A 19712-nucleotide genomic window follows, 5' to 3' on the forward strand; every position below is an offset into this window, starting at 1 on the left:
AACAAATTACCTTGTTTCATCTCATATCTTCAACTATTTTGCTTGTTTCTTTTTTGGCTTAAAGCAATAATGCTACTTTCCAAAAATGATGGAAAGATTAATGGAAACAAATTTCATTGATCAATAGATTTATTGATTCAACTACTTTATGACATTGTTTAAAAGCTGTATTTTCTGTCCCTAAATAAAGAATAAAAAAGAATTTATGACAATTATTTCACATACAAATTTCTTTATAAGCAGACTACATTTTACTTCACTGATGAGTTCTGAGGTCCTTTGCTTATCTCCCTAACCAAAATTAAAACATAAAATAAATCAATGTTGACCAGAATTGTTAATTTTTCAGTTCTGAATTTCTGCAGCTCTACCTGATGTTTAAATGGTAATAGAATCCTAGTTTTAATGCTATTTTTAGCCAGACATAATTATATTTTGTAACATAGACATATATGCTGCCTAATATTGAATGCAGGCAGCTATTGACAGAGATGGTGCAGCAAGCTATAGAGCATAGTTTGGGATATGCCAGACAAACTAAGTCACTGTCATCATCAACTGGTGTCTCAAGAATATATCAATATCACTAGCAAGTGTGATTTAAGTTAGGTAATTTTAAATAAAATTTATTTTGAAATAAAACAATCATTAGTGTTAATTCTGAATGTTTAAATCTGTTGGGGAAAACTGCTTCTTAATACATATTTGATAATTAACTGACTTTTGAGGTTGAGGCCAGAGGCCTTGACTGAGTCCATTGATTTTTGAATTGAAAAGGGAATAGTTGTGGGAAAAGTCAAGTCATGGCCAATTATAGAAAAAGCCAAGACAGATTGTCCAATTAAATGGGCATCAAGATTCAACTGAAAAAAACCAGTTTTCATTTGAAACATGTAATGAAAAATACTTAAGCATCACAATATTCTTTAGTTTACCTGGCATAATTTCAAATTTGTACTGGTGTAAAAATGAAAATTAAAAGGAAAGTATAATGTAGCTTTTGATTTCTGGGTATTGAAGTATTTCTACTTATTTCTTTTCCATTCTAGGGAGATAACAAAGAATAATGTTGACTCTAAACTGGAAGATACTGTACAGTTTATTTTCATCACTGCAATAATTTTTTCTGTCACTTGCTATGCTAACCAGAATCTCCAAAGCAAAACAACCCTAAACAATATGCTCTGTAAGTTTTTGTATATAAACATGGTTCAATGATATGTAAGAAGAAATAGAACTTCATGTGAACCAAAGTACTAGGGTTCCTTAGCCAGGGAAAAAACACTATCCAGAACCTTGTTTGTTTTTAAAACCATGGTAAAGTGAAATAATAAACTTAAAAGTTTTGATAATACCATTGGTGTGCAAGTAGATAAGGGCCCAATTAAAATTATTCTGAAGATTTTGGCCAATTTTGTGAATGGATCAATCAAATAGCATGTTACTTTAGAATCCATAAATAGGTAAATTTATAGAAAACCATATAACTGGTTTTTGTATAAAGTGAATATACCACTTGATGCCTTTTTTTATGCTCTTTATGAATATAATAATTGTCTCTACTGCAAATTCTGATTTAAGCACTTTTTTAGCTTTTAAAAATGACATATTTTCAAAAAATTATGACAGTTCATATAAATGACTTACCAATAAAGTAAACATACTGCTTGGTGTCTTTTTTCAGGTTCTCTACAAATAAAATAATTGCTTATACCACAAATTCAAATTCAAGCACTTTTTAAGCTCTTAAAAATGACAAATTTTCAATTAAAGTACAAGTTATTGATTACTCCATCAAAATAATACTATGTTTTCTCCATGCTGTTTTTGAAAAAAATAATACTATATTTTCTCAGTGCTAAAATTATTTATAATAAGTTAAGTTAAAAAGTGCTTAAATCTGAACTTATGGTAGAATCAATTATTATATTCATAAAGAGCATAAAAAAGGCATCAATTCATGTATTCACTTTATATGAAAGCCAGTTATATGATTTGCTATAAATTTACCCATAAATATAGCCTACATGTGAGTATGAAATTTAAGTGATATAATAGCAAAACCTGTTAGTAAAAATAAAGGTGATTTTAATAGGCCTATTAGGTTGGGGTACCTTGATTTTTACTGTAGGCCTAGCCTAGTACAGAAGTGGGAAATTGAAATGAAAGAAGAATGGATGAATCAAATTAACAGAATGTCCATAATAAATCTTGTTATTTCTTTAAAGGGGGGGGGGTTTAACGCGTAATAATAACAATAGCAGGCCAAATCATATTACACAGCTATATTCTGCTCCGCAAAATTCACAACAGACAGTGTATCCAATAGGAATAACGTCTTCACCACAAAGATTACAAACTGGCATGGTTGATTTGCTTTAGCGTGGTTCAAATTTAAAGTTCTTGCTGCTGGTTCGAGTATCTAATATTTAGGCAACGGTTTCAAAATACGTGGCCGAAAAGGCAACTGGTTGCAAAAGTCTTCATTCATATTGGAAATTTTAATGATTTCTTGCTGTCTGATTGAAAAAGTAGTGACTCAGATGAATTTTACTTACAGATACAAGATCAAATAGACAGGTTCTAACCTGACATACGATATCCTTATTAGGAGAATTTAATCTGCATGTCCGTAGAAATGAGTATAGATGGTATCACAGACTAAATAAATTTGGTGTAAGAAAAGAAAAATCGATGGTTACGGAATGCTGCAATTACGTAGGTTTAACAAGCCAGTTATAATCAACGCAGTGTTTGATAAAAAAAAAATGGCCTAAAATTCAACATGGTATCCAGATGCTAGTAAGACAGCAAGGCTTATTGAGTGCGTTATTGTAAATCGAAGACTGGCAGAATCGAAATAAAAAGACTTTGGTATACAGGAGTGCTGTCAATGTTTTTAAAGTAAATAACATTCTCAAGTAGTGTCTAAGTTAATTCAAAGTTGAAGGTTATGAAGGGCCTACCTTTCAAGGAACTATGACGATGGTAGACTCCAGGATGAGAATCTGAGAGAAAATTTCTAGGATTAGTTGAACACTAAACTGGATAGTCTAAAATTAGAAAATGTAGAAGAAGGACGGTGTGATTTTAGGAAAATAGTTTGTAAAGTTGCTAATGATATCTTAGGGAAGAAATTTAGAACTACGTCTACTTGCTAGTGAAAATTATTTATGTATAATAGAGAGGAGGGGCTTGTACAAGAATCATTTCAGAGATAGATGATATTTAAAGCAAGAGGAATGTAAAGGAAGTGAAAAAAAAATGACAATATTGGTTTTTATAGCATTGCCACTTTATAGCTTGTGTTTCTAGAATATGCCTACATGAGTATATAAGTTTTGATTGTTTTCAATCCCACTTTTTTCTTTAATATACTCCTAAACCAAGATTTTTACAAGTTTTCATATGTTTTGGGAAATAAACTTTTAAACGCGCAAATTTTGTTTAGCAGAATAATCAACCAGGATAAGACCTTTAACAGGATTTTTAAATAGACAAAATAAGTTTAGCAGAATTTTCAAGCAGGATAAAACCTTTGGCAGTATTTTAAAATAAGCAAAATTCGTTTAGCAGAATTTCCAAACAAAAAAGAACTCTTAGCCAAATTTTTGAATGAAGAAAATTCCTTTGTGAAAAAACTTTTAAAGCACCAGAATTTCCAAAAAGTCAAAACACGCGAAGAATAATCTGAAAGACAGGGAATTTTCGAAGAGATTTTTCAAAGGGGCTTGAAATTATGCAAGAAATGGTGAAAAATATCCATATCGCCACGGTCAGTAGCGTGATGTAAAGGCAGTGACAGGGATCCCCAGAACATTATGCAGCGGCAGGGGGACTACTACAACGTCATGTAGTGGCAAGGAACCACCACAACGTCATCTGCTTTGCAGACTACTCCCCTCCCCTCTCCAAATAGGTCTATGGAGGCAATAGATAAAATTGCTGAAGATGTAGTCTAACAGCATATTAATAGTCAATCTAGACTTTTCCTATCTAAAAGCAGGAACTGGGCCAGAATCAGGAAAGTGTTAATGACAGATAGGCAGAACAATTTTGGAATGTTCTAAGCCTTGATGTGCCTACATGGAAAGATGTAAAAAGAATAAAAAAGTATCAGACACTTTTGATGAAGGAAGATTTATTTTTTGAGGAAGAACTAGTGAAATTATTCTAAGGCCCAAGGAGCTGATGGCGTGGTAAATGGGTTTTCATATAAGATGGTTATAAAATGGCGATGAATTAATGAAGATTATGAATACGATCAAACAGTTCGTGATAACGGACTGTAAGTAATGAGTGATTCGGCTAAATTTTTGTACTGATTCGAAATATGTAAAATTCATCAAGTTTAGTTTTAACCAGCAAAAGTTACGACTGAAAAAATTAGTCTGAAATGGGGGAGAACTATCCCTTAAAATTCAACGAATCTTAATGAAACTCACACCATCAGATTCAGCTTATGAGAGAATGCTACTGTAGAGGTTTCAAGCTCCTATTTGTAAAAATACGAAAGTTTTTATTTTTTGCCAGGAGAAAGATGCGTGTTTTTCTTCTTTGTTTTCTCCCCAGGGGTAATCGTGTCGACCCAGTGATCCTAGAACATAAGGAAATGGCTTATTTGGAATGAAACCAGTTCTAGTGCTATTTTTAAGTGGCCAAACTAATGAAGGCTTAGTTTTTCTCCCACGCCCCTTTTTTGCCAAAATCATCCGATCAAAATTTTAAGATAGTTATTTTGTTCAGGATAGTTGAAAGGTCCGATAAATATGCCTTTGAATGCAACATGAACCCCCCCCCCTCCATAGCCCCTGGGGAAATATCTTTAAATTACAAATTTTACCCATTGTTTACGTATAGTATTTGTTATTGAGAAGCATGCATACAATTTCAGGTGGGGAGGGGAGGGCAAGTATTCTTACGAAGGGATTTTGCACGGGGAGAATTTTTCATGGGGAAATTTTACACTGAGGGAATTTTGCTGAACTCCTAAACGATTTTTGTATATGTCTTGCTTTGTCTTTATCGACTCAATTTCATGATTGGAGATGCTAAGGGTAATTGTCCGGGGTAAATTTTCACCGGGGTTTAATTGAACAAAATATTTCCATGGGAAGGGGGATTTTTTCATGGAGATGGAGCCAGATTTCCTGCTTTTATTTAAAAAACAATCAAATGTTAAATAAAAAAAGTCATTTCGTCAAATCGAAGTAAAGAGCAATATTAAAATTTAAACGGACACAAACTATTACGTATTAAAAGGGGAGGCTGCCCCCTCCAGGGGCGTCACTAGTCTTTCCCCTTGGGGGGGGGGGAGTCAGAGATGTGCCGACGAATCTTAGGAAAATGCCGACAAAAAAAAATCTCCAGATGTCGGTACCCTTTGTTGAAATTTAAATTCCAAAAAAAATATGTCATAAATTATATTATAAAACAGTTAAAAAAAGATGAGACACACGATCAAACCCGTTCGAATGAATCAGCTAAACTTTAAGCCGGCGCTGCTTTACAACTTTCCACTTGTCTACAAGAGTATTATAGACAATACTAGACAATACTTGTCTACTGAATATTCGCTCACCTTTGGTAGATGTTACTGGAATTGTTTTAACAAATATGAATATTCTGTAAACTAAAGGCAATCCTCTTCTATTCTTTTTCGCTAGAAAGAACAGCTGGGCAAACTCAACTACGCCTCCAGAACTTTGTCGTTTTCACGCTTGCAAACTTCTGCAAAAATTTTCATTTGGTGCTGGAACGCTTTGCATATCTGCTATTGGGAATGCGGCACTGAAAGATTGATACTACGAAGGTTGAAGGTTCACGAGGCAATCAAAGACAGGAAGTACCAGCTCCTTTGTTTCTTCGAATGCTAGGGACAACTCTCCACCTAAGACTGTTAAACTTTCCTTAAACTCAGTAGCATAAAATTTGCCAAGCGACATCTGCAACACTTCACTTCTTCTGTCACCATCGGCAAATATTCGAGGAAGCCGCCACTGACGATGGTATCGTATATGCTCCCCCTCCAGCCAAGAGTAGAATTCTTCGTCAGTCATGGGACAATCATCGTCCTCTTCTCTGTAAATTAATTGCTAGGCCATACTGACAGATTCTGTTACTTGACCAGCGAGTTCGCTCTCATTGCTCATGGATTGTTTGATGACAGTCCCCATGGCTTTCATCAAGTTGCATGCACTGACGATATCCAGCTCTACTGCTTGAAGTTCACGAACCAGGACATTTGTTCAAGAAAGTAATGCCCTTATGAACATCGGCTGTGCAATGAATTTGAATCTAATAATGGCACTAAGAAGCCCGTCGGACTTCGACTTGGTGTCTGTATCAATGGTGTCTGAATTTGCCATTTCTCTCAGTAGTCCAACAACTTCTTGAAGAACACTCCGATGCACTTCAAGTGACTCCGATCTTGCAGACCACCTTGTTTCTGACATTCCCTTTTGATAAAGCTTACCTTCAACTTCTTCTGCAGCCTTACAGTACAGATTGAAGCGCTTGGATCCCCCGGTGTAAAAATTATAGGTTTGCTGTAAGACACCAAACATGTTGCGGGTCAAGGAGCTTGATTCATAGCGCTCCACTATAATGTTCCTTCTGTGGGTGAGGCACTCTTCCGTAGCGCACATATCATTTGTAAGGTTCGGAACATTTTTTCCGAGCTTCTTCGAAGTTTAAGCCTGTGCTCCCTCAGAAAGGCCACTCTTGTTGTTTGCAAAATTGTAGCACTGAAATGCCAGTTTGCCTTCACTGATACCAAGCATAACTTGCAGAATTTCTTCGGAAAGATCGAATCCTCTCTTCGACTCAGAATCAGCCACGGTGAGTATGCGGTCTTTAGTGGCTCCTTCGACACCAACGTATTGAATAAACAGCTAAATGTTCTTCGTGACTGAAAGCCGGTGTTCCTTCTGCAAACACTCCAAAGAAGTGAGCTTCATTAACTTTCGCTACTATTCTCTGAACCAGCTCTGTTCCAACAACGGCAATCAATTCGTTTTGACTACATCGCGACAGATAGCTGGTGAAATGTGGCTTGCAATGCTTACTCATCCATGGATTCATTTCAGTGTAATGCCCCGAAAGCAGACTGGCTAGCTCAACTTAGTTGACCCCTTCATGATGTTTGCCGCGAAATGCAAGACCTTGTTTACCTAGCGTGGTGGTGATGTTGAGCAGCATGCGTGTGATGCGATGTCCTCTCTCCTTTTCTTTTTATGACTCTATATCCTTTATTAGTTTCTCTTTGTCAACTAAGTAGGGCAGTGACTTGTATCTCGCTACAAAAGAAACGGGACCACCAACAGAATCTTTATGGCCATTTGATTGGAAATGAGTGATAGTATTCCAGGCTTGACACCCTTGCTACTCATCTTATGCGAGTTTCTGGCAAAGAAAGCGCCAGAAACTGGCTTTCTAGTTTTGGCACCGAAAGCCGCATCTTTGTTGCCTTATTTGTGTCCAAGTTCAGTTAGGGACAAGGAACGCGCGAAGCAGTTCGCCGAATCCTTTTCCACACTATACTCTAAGTGCGGGTACTCATTATACCAGTTTTTAACGAAGCGCAGTTGGTGTTTGGAACTCTGTGCTTGGATTTCCTCGTTTACTGAGAAGTTGAGCTTTGGCTAAAAACGCCCTAGCTCACTAACTTTCAGCTTTTCAGAATCGGAAAGTTGTTCTTTCCTCAACCCAGGATCATGCTCAACTCTTACAATTCCAACCCGATTTGGAGTTTCGGCCTCTGCTTCGACCAATTCACTTCCCTTTCCTTTTCGAGCAATGCATTTTTCAGACTGACTAATAAGTCTATTTCCGTATTCAGTATACGGTCGCCCGATTTCTAGTGCCTGTATTGCAGCATCCAACTCGTTGGCAACGGAATCTGATCTAGCTGCAAGTGTCAATTTTTCTGCTGCCTCTGTACGTTCAATAATACGAGAAAGAAGAGTGAAGATATTGCCGAGTCATCACAGACAATGAATTTGCTAATCTTTAATTTACAGGAAGTAGATGCTGCTTCACCTCGCTCAGCATCCATAATTTTTCCAATAGAATTTTCCATGAGGTACGGTTGTGTGTAACGGCTTCTATATGGTACAGCCAATCACTATCCAAGAGGCAGCCAAAGAGGTGGAAGCCTCGAAGTGGCTCTATCTACTGACCACCAATCTTTCTTCTGACCACCAGGCTGACGTTTCAAATTTCCAAGCGTTCTTTGATTTAATAGTGGACTTCAAGTTGCATCAATACCTCTTACGGTGTAAACATGCCAGCCACACGAGCCGTCGTCTCCTTACAAAACCTGAGCCTAGGTGCGGTTGTTTATCTCACGGATCTACTTGTCGGATACTCGTTAATTGTTTTGGGCACGTAGAATACGTCGAAGAAAGTCGTGATCATAGACATTCCGCTTACTAGTATTTTGAGCTTTGACAGCCTCTGTTTAGCACTCTCTTTAGCTCTTTAGCATATATGAAAGTTCTTTTGACGGTCGCCTGGTAGACCTTGATTTATATAGTGAGGCTTACCCTTCGACACTTCCACGGTGATTTATTGAGCTACAAAAAGTTGGCTGGGCCTAAGCGAATATGCCTTTTAGTTTTTTAATCAGATCCCCACCTCTGAATCCACAAGTGATCCAAGGTAGACAAATTATATTTCTTTCTTCTCGGGTCTGTTTAAATGAGTTGAGGAGAAGAAGGGCAAATAACTTTCCCACAATATCAATGAGAGAGATTCCACGGCAGTTATTATATTCTGAGTTGTCACCTTTTTTGAAGTGAGGAAGAAGAACTGAAACTTTCCAGCCTTTGGGAATTTTATTTCGATCCAAAATTGGTTAAACAGCGTTTTGAGTTGAATAGTGACAATCTGATCAGCAGCTTTATATAGTTCTGGAGGCAGACCGTCTACACCAGGAGACTCGTGGTTCTTCACTGAACGAATAGCTTTATTTATTTCTTTGTTATCGCTGAGTTTGAGAAAAACCTCATGGGGTGCTCAAGTTAGTGAAAATGTTCCTTCCACCTTGATACTCTCGCAGCATCAAGCCCGTCCTTCAGACGAATGATCTCAGAGACTTTTGATTCCTCTCAATGGTCTGTTTCACCAATTGATACTGCTTATGGATGTTGGATGCCTCAGAGGTCTGCATTTCCTTCCAGCATTTCTGCCCATCTATTCTGGAATATTCCATAGCTTTTGCTATATGCTTCTTACATTTTGTTTTAGAGCAAGACATTCAACATTTTTCGGCTAAGCTAATGGTTTTTTGGCTGATCCAACATTCCAAATTTGGCTTGGACGCACCAAGAACTTCTTTTGCTGACTCCTGCATTACTGAAGCAAGTTACTTTTACTTTCTCTAGCACTGGTCGCTGAATCCAAATCTCAGCTATTCTTGGCACTGAACACATTTCAGTAAGAAGATGTCAGAACCAGACTGTTTATTAACTGTAAGAAAGCAGAAGTCATAGTAGTGAAGCCCCAGTTTCAGGCCAACAAATCAAATTATTCGTTTGCCAGAGCCCAAATTGAAGGGGTTGGCGACTTCAATTTCCTTAGTTTTACTATATATTGGGGAAGCTGCGTCGACCACAAATTTGTTGCCTAATCTGCCAAGGCCTTAACCATTTTCTCTAGGCTGAGCTGTGTTTTGCAGAAGCTAATGATAAAACAGGCTACCAAAATGAAGATTCTTGCAGCTTCTTACTTACCTATCCTGATATTAGGACCTGAGACTTGGCGTGCAACTGTAGCTATTCTTAACAGTTTCAATAATCTTCGGTCTAAGTCGCTCCGGAGAATAGAGGGAATCCAACGGACACACTTTGTCATTAATGATAACCTACAAGGTATGACTTTAAAATTCCTCTTTCCGCACTAGGCTGCCCAGCGGATAATTTTTGTTTTGTGGCTGCCTGCTAATACACTGGCTCAGATTCCTTATGACTTCGACCCAATCAGATGTGGCTGGAAACCACTTTTGGTCATTCCACCTTCCGTCGAATGGCCGTTTTGGGAAACTTATTTACCAGGCTGGAATTCCGCTGTCAGATACAGAAGGCCTTGTGGCTGACCATTCCATCACACTTGGAAAAAGCTGACGACACAATCAACGACACCCAGCATGAGGGTTTAGATAAAAGTAAGTATTGGCTGAGTGTTTGGCGCGATTTACTTGCAATCATGAACCCATTCAAGTCCTGATATAGCTGATTGGTTGGATTGGAATGGGTACCTGGAGAAACCCGAGGGAAAACACTGGGACAGTTGGATGAGTTGCCCCAATCTAGTATAATACTCCCAGCCAAAGACAAAGAATCAGGAGATCTATATGTGTGTGAAGGGATTATCATCTGCAAGCAAAAAATGACAAATTTGTAAACATAATAAATCTATTGATCCATGGGCTTACATAGCAGGCCTTTAGTTGTTTTAATTAATGTTTTCATCATTTTCCAAAAGCTATAATTTTTGCTTCAGCAAAATGAGGAATAAACTAAATATTCTGTCATTTGAATATTTTTTTTAAGCATACGAACTATTTGTTCTTCTAAAACATCCTTTGCCGAAAAGAAAACAAATCAGCGGCATTGAAAGTCGGGAAAATCCTTTAGCTGAGAAGCCAATTTACCCAAAATGAATTCATGCTCTACTGAGAAAGATGGTTAATTAAACTAATACTTAGGCTTAGGACAAGCACTTAAAGTCAACTGACACATCAGACACTGATTCTCAAATTAACAGTGTTGTATATAAGGTAAATAAAAAATCTTTAGCTGCGGGATCACTATCTTACAGCATTCTTCACGAAGAAACAAATATTCAAAAAGATTTTCAGAAGTGAGAGCCAATTTCCAGTACATGTGTATACCCTAAATCAGTTACAATATCTACTATCGTAAGTTTTCAAAGGGTAAATCTTCAATTAGATAGCACTCATAAGCGTCAGAGACAATTTGATAATTTTTTTAGAATTTCTTTTATATTATATAATTTTTTTGTTTTTAAAAGATAGATCGTTTTCAAGTATAAACAAATTATTAAATACACGAATTAAAGAAGCGTGCTTTCTTAATTGTATCAGTTTTCACATAGTTGCTTCTCGAATCCCTCGAGAAAACACATGATTCATAAAAGGTAAATCAACCGTAAACAACGCCCTCAATGTTTCTGTAGTGTGGACACGCAAGCTGTATTCAATTCAATAATTCAAATTGTTTTTGTGTCTGCCTCATTTTGGTCTTATATCCCGTTCACGTATTTTTTTTTCATGTTGACATAGCTATAGTTATTATATAATCAAATCTAAAAAGCCTCTTTCAAGTAGTTTTATCCGGCTCCATAGTTGATTTGGACAAGGCTCAATTTGAGTTTCTCAGGACTACTTTGTCCTGGAATGCTGCAAAGCACTAGCTTCATATTTGTGCTACCAAGGAGCAAATTCTTATATTATTTATCTATTTGCTAGTTCAGCAGCGTAGGGTCTACTTTCCTGGATTTTTTTTTTAAACTCTTTCATGATCCAAACAAGTGTGATACTTGTACACCTACTTCGGAACATCGCTGATAAAACTGATAAGCAGCATATAGCAGGTTTATATAATAAAACCCTAAGATAATAGATACTTCTGTGCCGCCAGAGGCACCCAGGGCATCCACAGAGAGCCACAAGTCATCTCGCATATATGTCACCGCTAAAATATCTTCCCATTGGGGTTGTATTGAATGTTCCCGTTGATATCTGTGACGAAAGGTGTTTTTTTTTTTGGTTGACCTCTCCTGCACTTTCCCTAAGGTTGCAATTCCTAGATGTGTTTTGGAATCCTTTTGTCCTTCATATGGATCACGTGCCCAAGGTATCACCGCGTTTGTTGCCGAATGATATCTATAATCATGGATTGGCCTAAGAAAAATTGGACAATCTGGCTTGTGACACGATCTCTCCAATCGATGTACAGAATTCTCCGAAAGCAATTACTTTCGAATACAAGAATCAGTCTCTCTTGTTGTTGACTTAAATTCCAGCACTCGCTGCCATAGAGAAATGCAAAAATAACATTTCTATTAAATAGCTTCATTTTTAGTTTTGTAGAATACTGTTTTGATCGACAAACTGATTTTAGTTGGTTAAAAGCACGACTGGCTGGCCCTATCCTCAACTGCACTTCCCGCTCACTTGATCCTGAATTTTCTATCGTGTTGCCGAGGTATTTCAACTCTGCGACCTGCTCGACAGTTGAATATTTACACTCTATTTTCAGGGGGGAAGGGAATCAGTTGTTGTCATGCTCTTTGTCTTCTCTATGTTAATCTTGAGGCCAAGTCAGCCATGTTTTTTACAGATAGTATGGAGCAGATTCTTGAATATGCTCTTGTTACTTCCCATCAAATCATCAGAAAAATTCAGATCTGCTAGTGGTTTTCTTTCTCCAATTTGGATGCCGAGCTCTGTACAATCAAATAGTATGCAGGCAACAGCGAGGACGAAGGGAAATGGAGAAAGAATATAGCCCTGTTTTAAGCCGGATATGATACAGAAATATCCAGCATTTCCTTCTTGGGTCTGATCACAACATTCTGTATTTTCATATAATCATGTAGTAATTAGGGTCACGAGTTTATCGAAATTTCTATAGTACTGCAGGATGTTCCATTGCGAGCCTCGGTCAATCGAAGACTTTCTCGAAGTCCACGAAAATCAGCAGCATTTTCGTCATCATTTAGTTTTTCCTCCCTCATCATCCTTAGTGTGTGGATGAGATCCATGCAAGAATGGGACGGTCGGAAATAATGCTGTTCCTTTCGTAGGTATTTATTGAGGATTGTCTGAATGCGCTGAAGAATAATTTGTGCGAAAATTTTACCCAAAATGCATTGACGCCCCTGTAGTTGTCACAATTTCTGGCGTCTTCATTCTTGAAAATTTTGATGAGCGAACTTTTTGTCCAATCAATGGGTACTTTTTCAGACTTCCTGATACTAGCAAAAGTCTAAGCCACACATCCATAGAAGTATTCAGTGGCAATTTTATCATCTCGGCTGTTATTCGGTTAGTTCCTGCCACTCTGCCATTCTTTAGCTCGTGGGCTACCTTTTGAACTTGCACATCATAAGGTTATTCTTAGTTGATTTGGAGATTCAAAACGTTTGCAGGGATATCCAGGGCGCATACTACAGGGGCTGCTTCCTCATCAACGCCTCGCTCTTTGCGCTAAAGTTTGACTATTTCTCTCAACTCTTCGCTTTAAAACAGTAAACAATTTTAGTGTAAAGAGCGGGGCGTTGATGAGGAAGCAGCCCCTTTCATTTACGAAGTAATTTCTGTTCGTTTTAAGTTTTAATGTTGCTCCTTACTTTCAGTTAAAAAAAAAATTGTTTTTTTTAATTTAATTTCTGAACGTTTTTGAATCAATGCATGTTTTTATTTTGGCTCTCCACAGAGGAAGGGAGGAGTAAGTCGTCCCCAAAGACATAGTTATAAGGTTTTTCGACTACGCTGACTAAATTGGCTATCTCAGAATTTTGATCCGTTGACTTTGGGAAAATAATTAGCGTGGAAGGGGGCCTAGGTGCCCTCCAATTTTTTTGGTCACTTAAAAGAGCACTAGAACTTTTCATTTTCGTTAGAATGAGTCCTTTTGCAAAATTATAGGACCACTTGGTCGATACGATCACCCCTGGGAAAAAAAACACAACATAACAAACAAACAAATAAATACGCATCCGTGATCTGTCTTCTAGGAAAAAGTACAAAATTCGACATTTTTGTAGATAGGAGCATGAAACTTCTACAATAGGATTCTCTGATACGCTGAATCAGATGGTGTGATTTAAATTAAGATTCTGTGACTTTTAGGGGGTGTTTCCCCCTATTTTCTAAAATAAGGCAAATTTTCTCAGGCATGTAACTTTTGATGGGTAAGACTAAACTTGATGAAACTTATATATCTAAAATCAGCATTAAAATGTGATTCTTTTGATGTAGTTATTGGTATCAAAATTCCATTTTGTAGAGTTTTGGTTACTCTTGAGCCGGGTCGCTCCTTACTACAGTTCGTTACCACGAACTGTTTGATTATATTAAACAAATAAATGAAAATCTTTATTACCATCAGCGCACAAAAGTGAAGACGATGGAGTAAAAAAGAGAGAAAAGCTGATTTTTTTTTTAATTCTCTGTTTCCTTTCATTTTTTTACCTGTTTATCTTCTTTTTGTGTATTTGTAGGTAGGCAAAACTAGACTTATTTTCATGCAACCTGATAGAAACCTTTTTCTTTGAAACAAGTTTGACGAAGACAAAATAGCAATTTAAGTTAAATAAGTTTTTTAAAACACTCATAACTATGGAATTCTTAATGTTTCCATGTATAAGCAAAGATTTCTCCGATACCAAGAATCTTTTTTTTTATTTTCTAGAAGTTTCTCATCCAAAATATGTTTTATTGTCAAGAAAATCCATTTGACACATATTGACACATGTTGACACATATTGTCAAATATTGTCAACACATATTATTTGACACATATTGTCAAAAAGCAATCAACAAGCGGCGAAAAACCCTAAAAAATCCTCATCGTCAAAAATCTATTTACGGAGAATTACTATTTTAAGTATTCTTCAAATTTAGTTTAGATCTCTTGCCATGGAATTATTCTTCAAAAGACGTAATGGGCCTTTAGATGTGTTATAAGGATTATAGAAGAAAAAATATACAAGAAATGCTGTAAAAAGCTGTACCTATTCAAACAATGATTGCGAATTCTTTGCCTACACGTAAGGACAGTAATTTTACCGTTAAACGATTATTGTATTGATTAATACAGCTCCAAATTAGTGCGAATATGACCAAAAGTTTAATACATGCAACAATATCTTTAAGCCAAGTAAATCGCGATAATATCAAACCAAATCGAGTAAAAAAAAATTTGCTACGATTAGATGTTTATTTATATTTTTATTTTATGTGTAGTTAATAAATCTTTATTAAAATCTAAATTTATTAATTATTTAATTAATGCTCATAAAATATATGTCTTTTAATAATTACATTAAAATTAATTAATTTAGTTTAATTTTAAATCAATAAAAACAATAAAAATTAAATTAAATTAATTGATTACTGTATATTTGATCACTAGTGGAACTATTTTGATCAAAAACTTGTTATAATAAGCGCATTGAGGAATTAAAAAAGAAATGTCTTGAAACAAACTTTTCTGAAGGCAAAGTTATGTGGACAGTATCAGAACCAACCTTAAAAAACAAAACCCTGTTTTCAATTATATGTCTTGTTCTTTCAATGAAAATCACTTTAGAATTTGATTTTGAGGAATTTAGAATTTTTTTTTTGCGAAGTCATCCAAAATATTTTCTGTGATATGGAATTGTGTATTAAGAAAAAAGGGAGGCTTTAGGGGTTGATATCGATATATCAAAAATCTGGCACCGATTTATTTCTGTTTTCATAAAGAATCCAATCTTGAATCTTATTAAATAAAAAAACAAGTTTTTTTAACGGAAAGTAAGGAGCGACATTAAACCTTAAAGCGAACAGAAATTACTTCGTATATGAAAGGGGCTGCTTCCTCATCAACGCCCCGCTCTTTACGCTAAAGTTTGTCTCTTTCTCCTAATTCTACTTTTTAAAACAGTAAAAAAAACTTTAGCGTAAAGATCGGGGCGTGTATGAGGAAGCAGCCCTTTCATATACGAAGTAATTTCTGTTCGTTTTAAGGTTTAATGTCGCTCCTTACTTTCCGTTAAAAAAACCTGTTTTTTTATTTAATAACATTCAAGATTGGATTCTTTATGAAAACAGAAACTAATCGGTGCCAGATTTTTGATATATCGATATCAACCCCTAAAGCCTCCCTTTTTTCTTAATACACAATTCCATATCAGAGAAAATATTTTGGATGACTTCGCAAAAAAAAAATTCTAAATTCCTCAAAATCAAATTCTAAAGTGATTTTCATTGAAAGAACAAGACATATAATTGAAAACAGGGTTTTGTTTTTTAAGGTTGGTTCTGAGCGTTTTTGAATCAATGCATGTTTTGATTTTGGCTCTCCGCAGATGAATACTTAAAACGAAATTTCCATATTTTTTTTTCTAAATGGATTTCTCATAGTTATGATCAAATGATTTTGAGAAAAAAAAGGAGAGGGGGAGGAAGCCTAGTTGCTCTCCGATTTTTTGGCTACTTAAAAAGGCAACTAGAACTTTTAATTTTTTACGAATGTTTTTATTAGTAAAATATATACTTAACTTACAAATTATCTTACGCAAAGAACTTCCGTATTCTCATGTTTTTATTACGTATATGGAGGGGTTCACCCCCTCGATCCTTACACTAAAGCTTAAATTTTGTCCCAATTTCTTAAGAATGACCCCTGAATCACAAAAGCCGTAGAATAAATAGTTGAAATTACTAAAAATACTTTAGCGTAAAGAGCGAGGTATTAGGAGGAGGTGAGCCCATCTTATGCGTAATAATTTCTGTTCTTTTTAAGTTTTGATGCATCTCCTCACTTTCAGTTGAAAAAACTTTTTCACATTTAACTTTCATTGTTTTTTTTGTTTTTTTGAATAGTGGTAGAAAACCCTGCGCTTCCTTCAGGAAAATTTTCTTCCCCTATGACAAATTCCTTCAAGGAAAGTTCCCCCAACATATCTCCCTCTTATCAGCCCCCCGCCCACAACCTAAAAATCCCCCTGAAAACGTCTGTACAATTCCAAATAACCATCACTATATGTAAGCAATGGTCGAAGTTTGTAACTTGTGGCCCCTCCCACGGGGACTGTGAGGGAGTAAGTCGTCCCCAAAGACATAGTTAAAAGATTTTTTGACTACGCTGAATAAAATGGCTATCTCAGAATTTTGATTTGGTGACTTTGGGAAAATAATTAGCGTGGGAGGGGGGCTAGGTGCCCTCCAATGTTTTTGGTCACTTAAAAAGGGCACTAGAACTTTCATTTCCATTAGAATGACCCTTCTCTCAAGATTATAGGACCACTGGGTCGATATGATCACCCCTGGGGGAAAAAAAACAAAAACAAACAAACAAATAAACACGCATCCGTGATCTGCCTTCTGGCAAAAAATACAAAATTCTACATTTTTATGGATAGGAGCTTGAAACCTCTACAATAGGGTTCTCGGATACGCTGAATCTCATGGTGTGATTTTGTTAAGATTCTGTGACTCTTAGGGGTTGTTTCCCCCTATTTTCTTAAATAAGGCAAATTTTCTTAGGCTCGTAACTTTTGATGGGTAAGACTAAACTTGATTTAACATATATATTTAAAATCAGCATTAAAATGCGATTCTTTTGAAGTAGTTATTGATATCAAAATTCCATTTTTTACAGTTTTGGTTACTATTGAGCCGAGTCGCTCCTTACTACAGTTCGTTACCACGAACTGTTTGAATCTCTGCTTTTTATTGCTTGAGCGCTTTTACGGTTCGAAAGTTTATGGTCCGAATTTCCGCCCGGTTTTAATCAGGTCTGGGCACATCACGATTTGTAGGTCATCTTTGGCTAATGATTAACTTCTTTCTATTGCTATAACGTAACCATAATGGGGATAGCGTAACTAATAAAAGCCTATTCTAATGTATTGTTTATCGCCAAAACAACCTAACTTGTTAGTGGTGGCTTATCTCTTAATTCAAAAAATGTGTTTATTTGTGCTAATTGGTGCCTGTCTATTGGTCCTTTGAAGATATGCTTAAAGAACGGCTTTTGGTTCTATTTTTGTTAATAAATAAAAAAAACTAGTTTTTTCAAATGAAAGTAAGGAGCGACATTACAACTTAAAACGAACAGAAATTACGCTAAAGTTTACGCTAAACTTTAGCTCTTTACGCTAAAGTTTTTTACTGTTTTAAAATGTAGAGTTAAGAGAAAGAGTCAAACTTTAGCGAAAAGAGCGGGGCGTTGAGAAGGAAAAGTCTCTTTCATATACGGAGTAATTTCTGTTCGTTTTAAGTTTCAATGTCGCTCCTTACTTTCATTTTAAAAAAACTTGTTTTTTTTATTTACTTTCAGGACGTTTTTTGATTCATGCATGTTTTGATCTTGGCTCTCCGCACATAAATAATTAAAACAAAATTTGCATATTAATTTTCTTTTTGGCTAAATGGCTTCCTCAAAGTTTTAATCGGAAGATTTTGAGAAAAAAGGAGAGAGGGAGGAAGCCTAGCTGCCCTATAATTTTTTGATCGCTTAAAAAGGAAACTAGAACTTTTAATTTTTTACGAACATTTTCAATAGTAAAAAATATACGTAATTTACGAATTAACTTACGCAACGAACTTCTATATTCGTATATTTTTATTGCGTATATGAGGGAGTTCACACCTCGTCGATACCTCTCTCTTTACACTAAAGCTTACATTCTGTCCCAATTCCTTAAGAATGACCCTTGAATCACAAAGGCCCTAGAATAAACAGTTGAAATTACTAAAAATACTTTCGCGTAAAGAGCGAGGTATTACGGAGAGGTAAACCCCTCATATGCGCAATAATTTCTCCTCGTTTTAAGTTTTAATGCTGTTCCTCATTTTTAGCAGAAAAAACCTCTCATATTTATTTTTTCCTTGTTTTTTCAAATATTGCAAAAAAATCCTGCACCCCCTTCATTGAAAGTCTCTTCCCCCATGAGAAGTTTTTAAATGGAAAGATCCTCCCAGATAACCCCCCCCCCCCCACCTCAACTCTCCCTCCCAAACCAAAAAGAAATCCCCCTGAAAACGTCCGTACACTTCCCAGTAACCATTACTATATGTAAACACAGGTCAAAGTTTGTAACTTGCAACCCTCCCAGGGAGACTGCGGGGTAGTAAGTCGTCCTCAAAGACATAGTTATTAGGTTTTTTGACTATGGGAAATAAAATGGCTATCTCAGAATTTTGATCCGGTGACTTTTGGGAAAAAATAAGCGTGAGAGAGGGCCTTGGTGCCCTCCAATTTTTTGGGTCACTTAAAAAGGTCACTAGAACTTTTAATTTCCGTTAGAATGAGCCCTCCCGCGACATTCTAGGACGACTGGGTCGATACGATCACCCCTGGAAAAAAAAACAAAAAAAAAACAAACAAATAAACACGCATCCGTGATTTGTCTTCTGGCAAAAAATGCGAAATTCCACATTTTTGTAGATAGGGGCTTGAAACTTCTAAAATAAGGTTCTCTGATATGCTGAATCTGATAGTGTTATTTTCGTAAAGATTGTATGATTTTTAGGGGATATTTTCCCCTATTTTCTAAAATGAGGCAAATTTTCTCAGGCTCTTAACTTTTGATAGGTCAGACTAATCTTGATAAAAGTTATATATTCGAAATCAGCATTAAAATGCGATTTCTTTGATGTAGCTATTGGTATCAAAATTCCATTTTTTAGAGTTTTGGTTACTATTGAGCCGGGTCGCTCCTTACTACAGTTCGTTACCGCGAACTGTTTGATTAAGAGTCCGAGAAATCTAAAAATATAAACAATTTATTAGCATTAGGATTCAAATTTCAAAAGACGTTTAGAACAAACTTTATTTTTGAACATAAAAAGGAGAAAAAAATCTGAAAATAAAAAAAAATTGGCATGCAGCCCATCAGGCTCTTTTCTTTTACTAAGCTAAATATATCGACAAAAGTTTCAAAACGTGTCACGTCCTATGTGTGACATTTTG

At 36.0% G+C, this 19712-nt stretch overlaps 1 protein-coding gene across 2 annotated transcripts in view; it reads right to left on the reverse strand.

Moving 5' to 3' along the window:
- The window catches only part of LOC136027465 (uncharacterized), a 53321-nt gene extending 50645 nt beyond the window's left edge, over positions 1-2676 (reverse strand). The window contains exon 1 of one of the 2 annotated variants that reach the window (XM_065704756.1): positions 2589-2676. Coding sequence is in view for 1 of the 2 variants with exons in the window: in XM_065704755.1 (XP_065560827.1) it covers positions 2280-2366 (87 nt within the window). In the remaining variant the exon portion in view is untranslated. Of the gene's footprint in view, positions 1-2279; positions 2431-2588 lie in introns of those variants that run through there. The other variant, XM_065704755.1, reaches the window with a different exon arrangement.
- Positions 2677-19712: the final 17036 nt, after the last annotated feature.

Source organism: Artemia franciscana, chromosome 5 (assembly GCF_032884065.1).
Source record: "Artemia franciscana chromosome 5, ASM3288406v1, whole genome shotgun sequence".
Lineage (NCBI taxonomy): Eukaryota > Metazoa > Arthropoda > Branchiopoda > Anostraca > Artemiidae > Artemia > Artemia franciscana.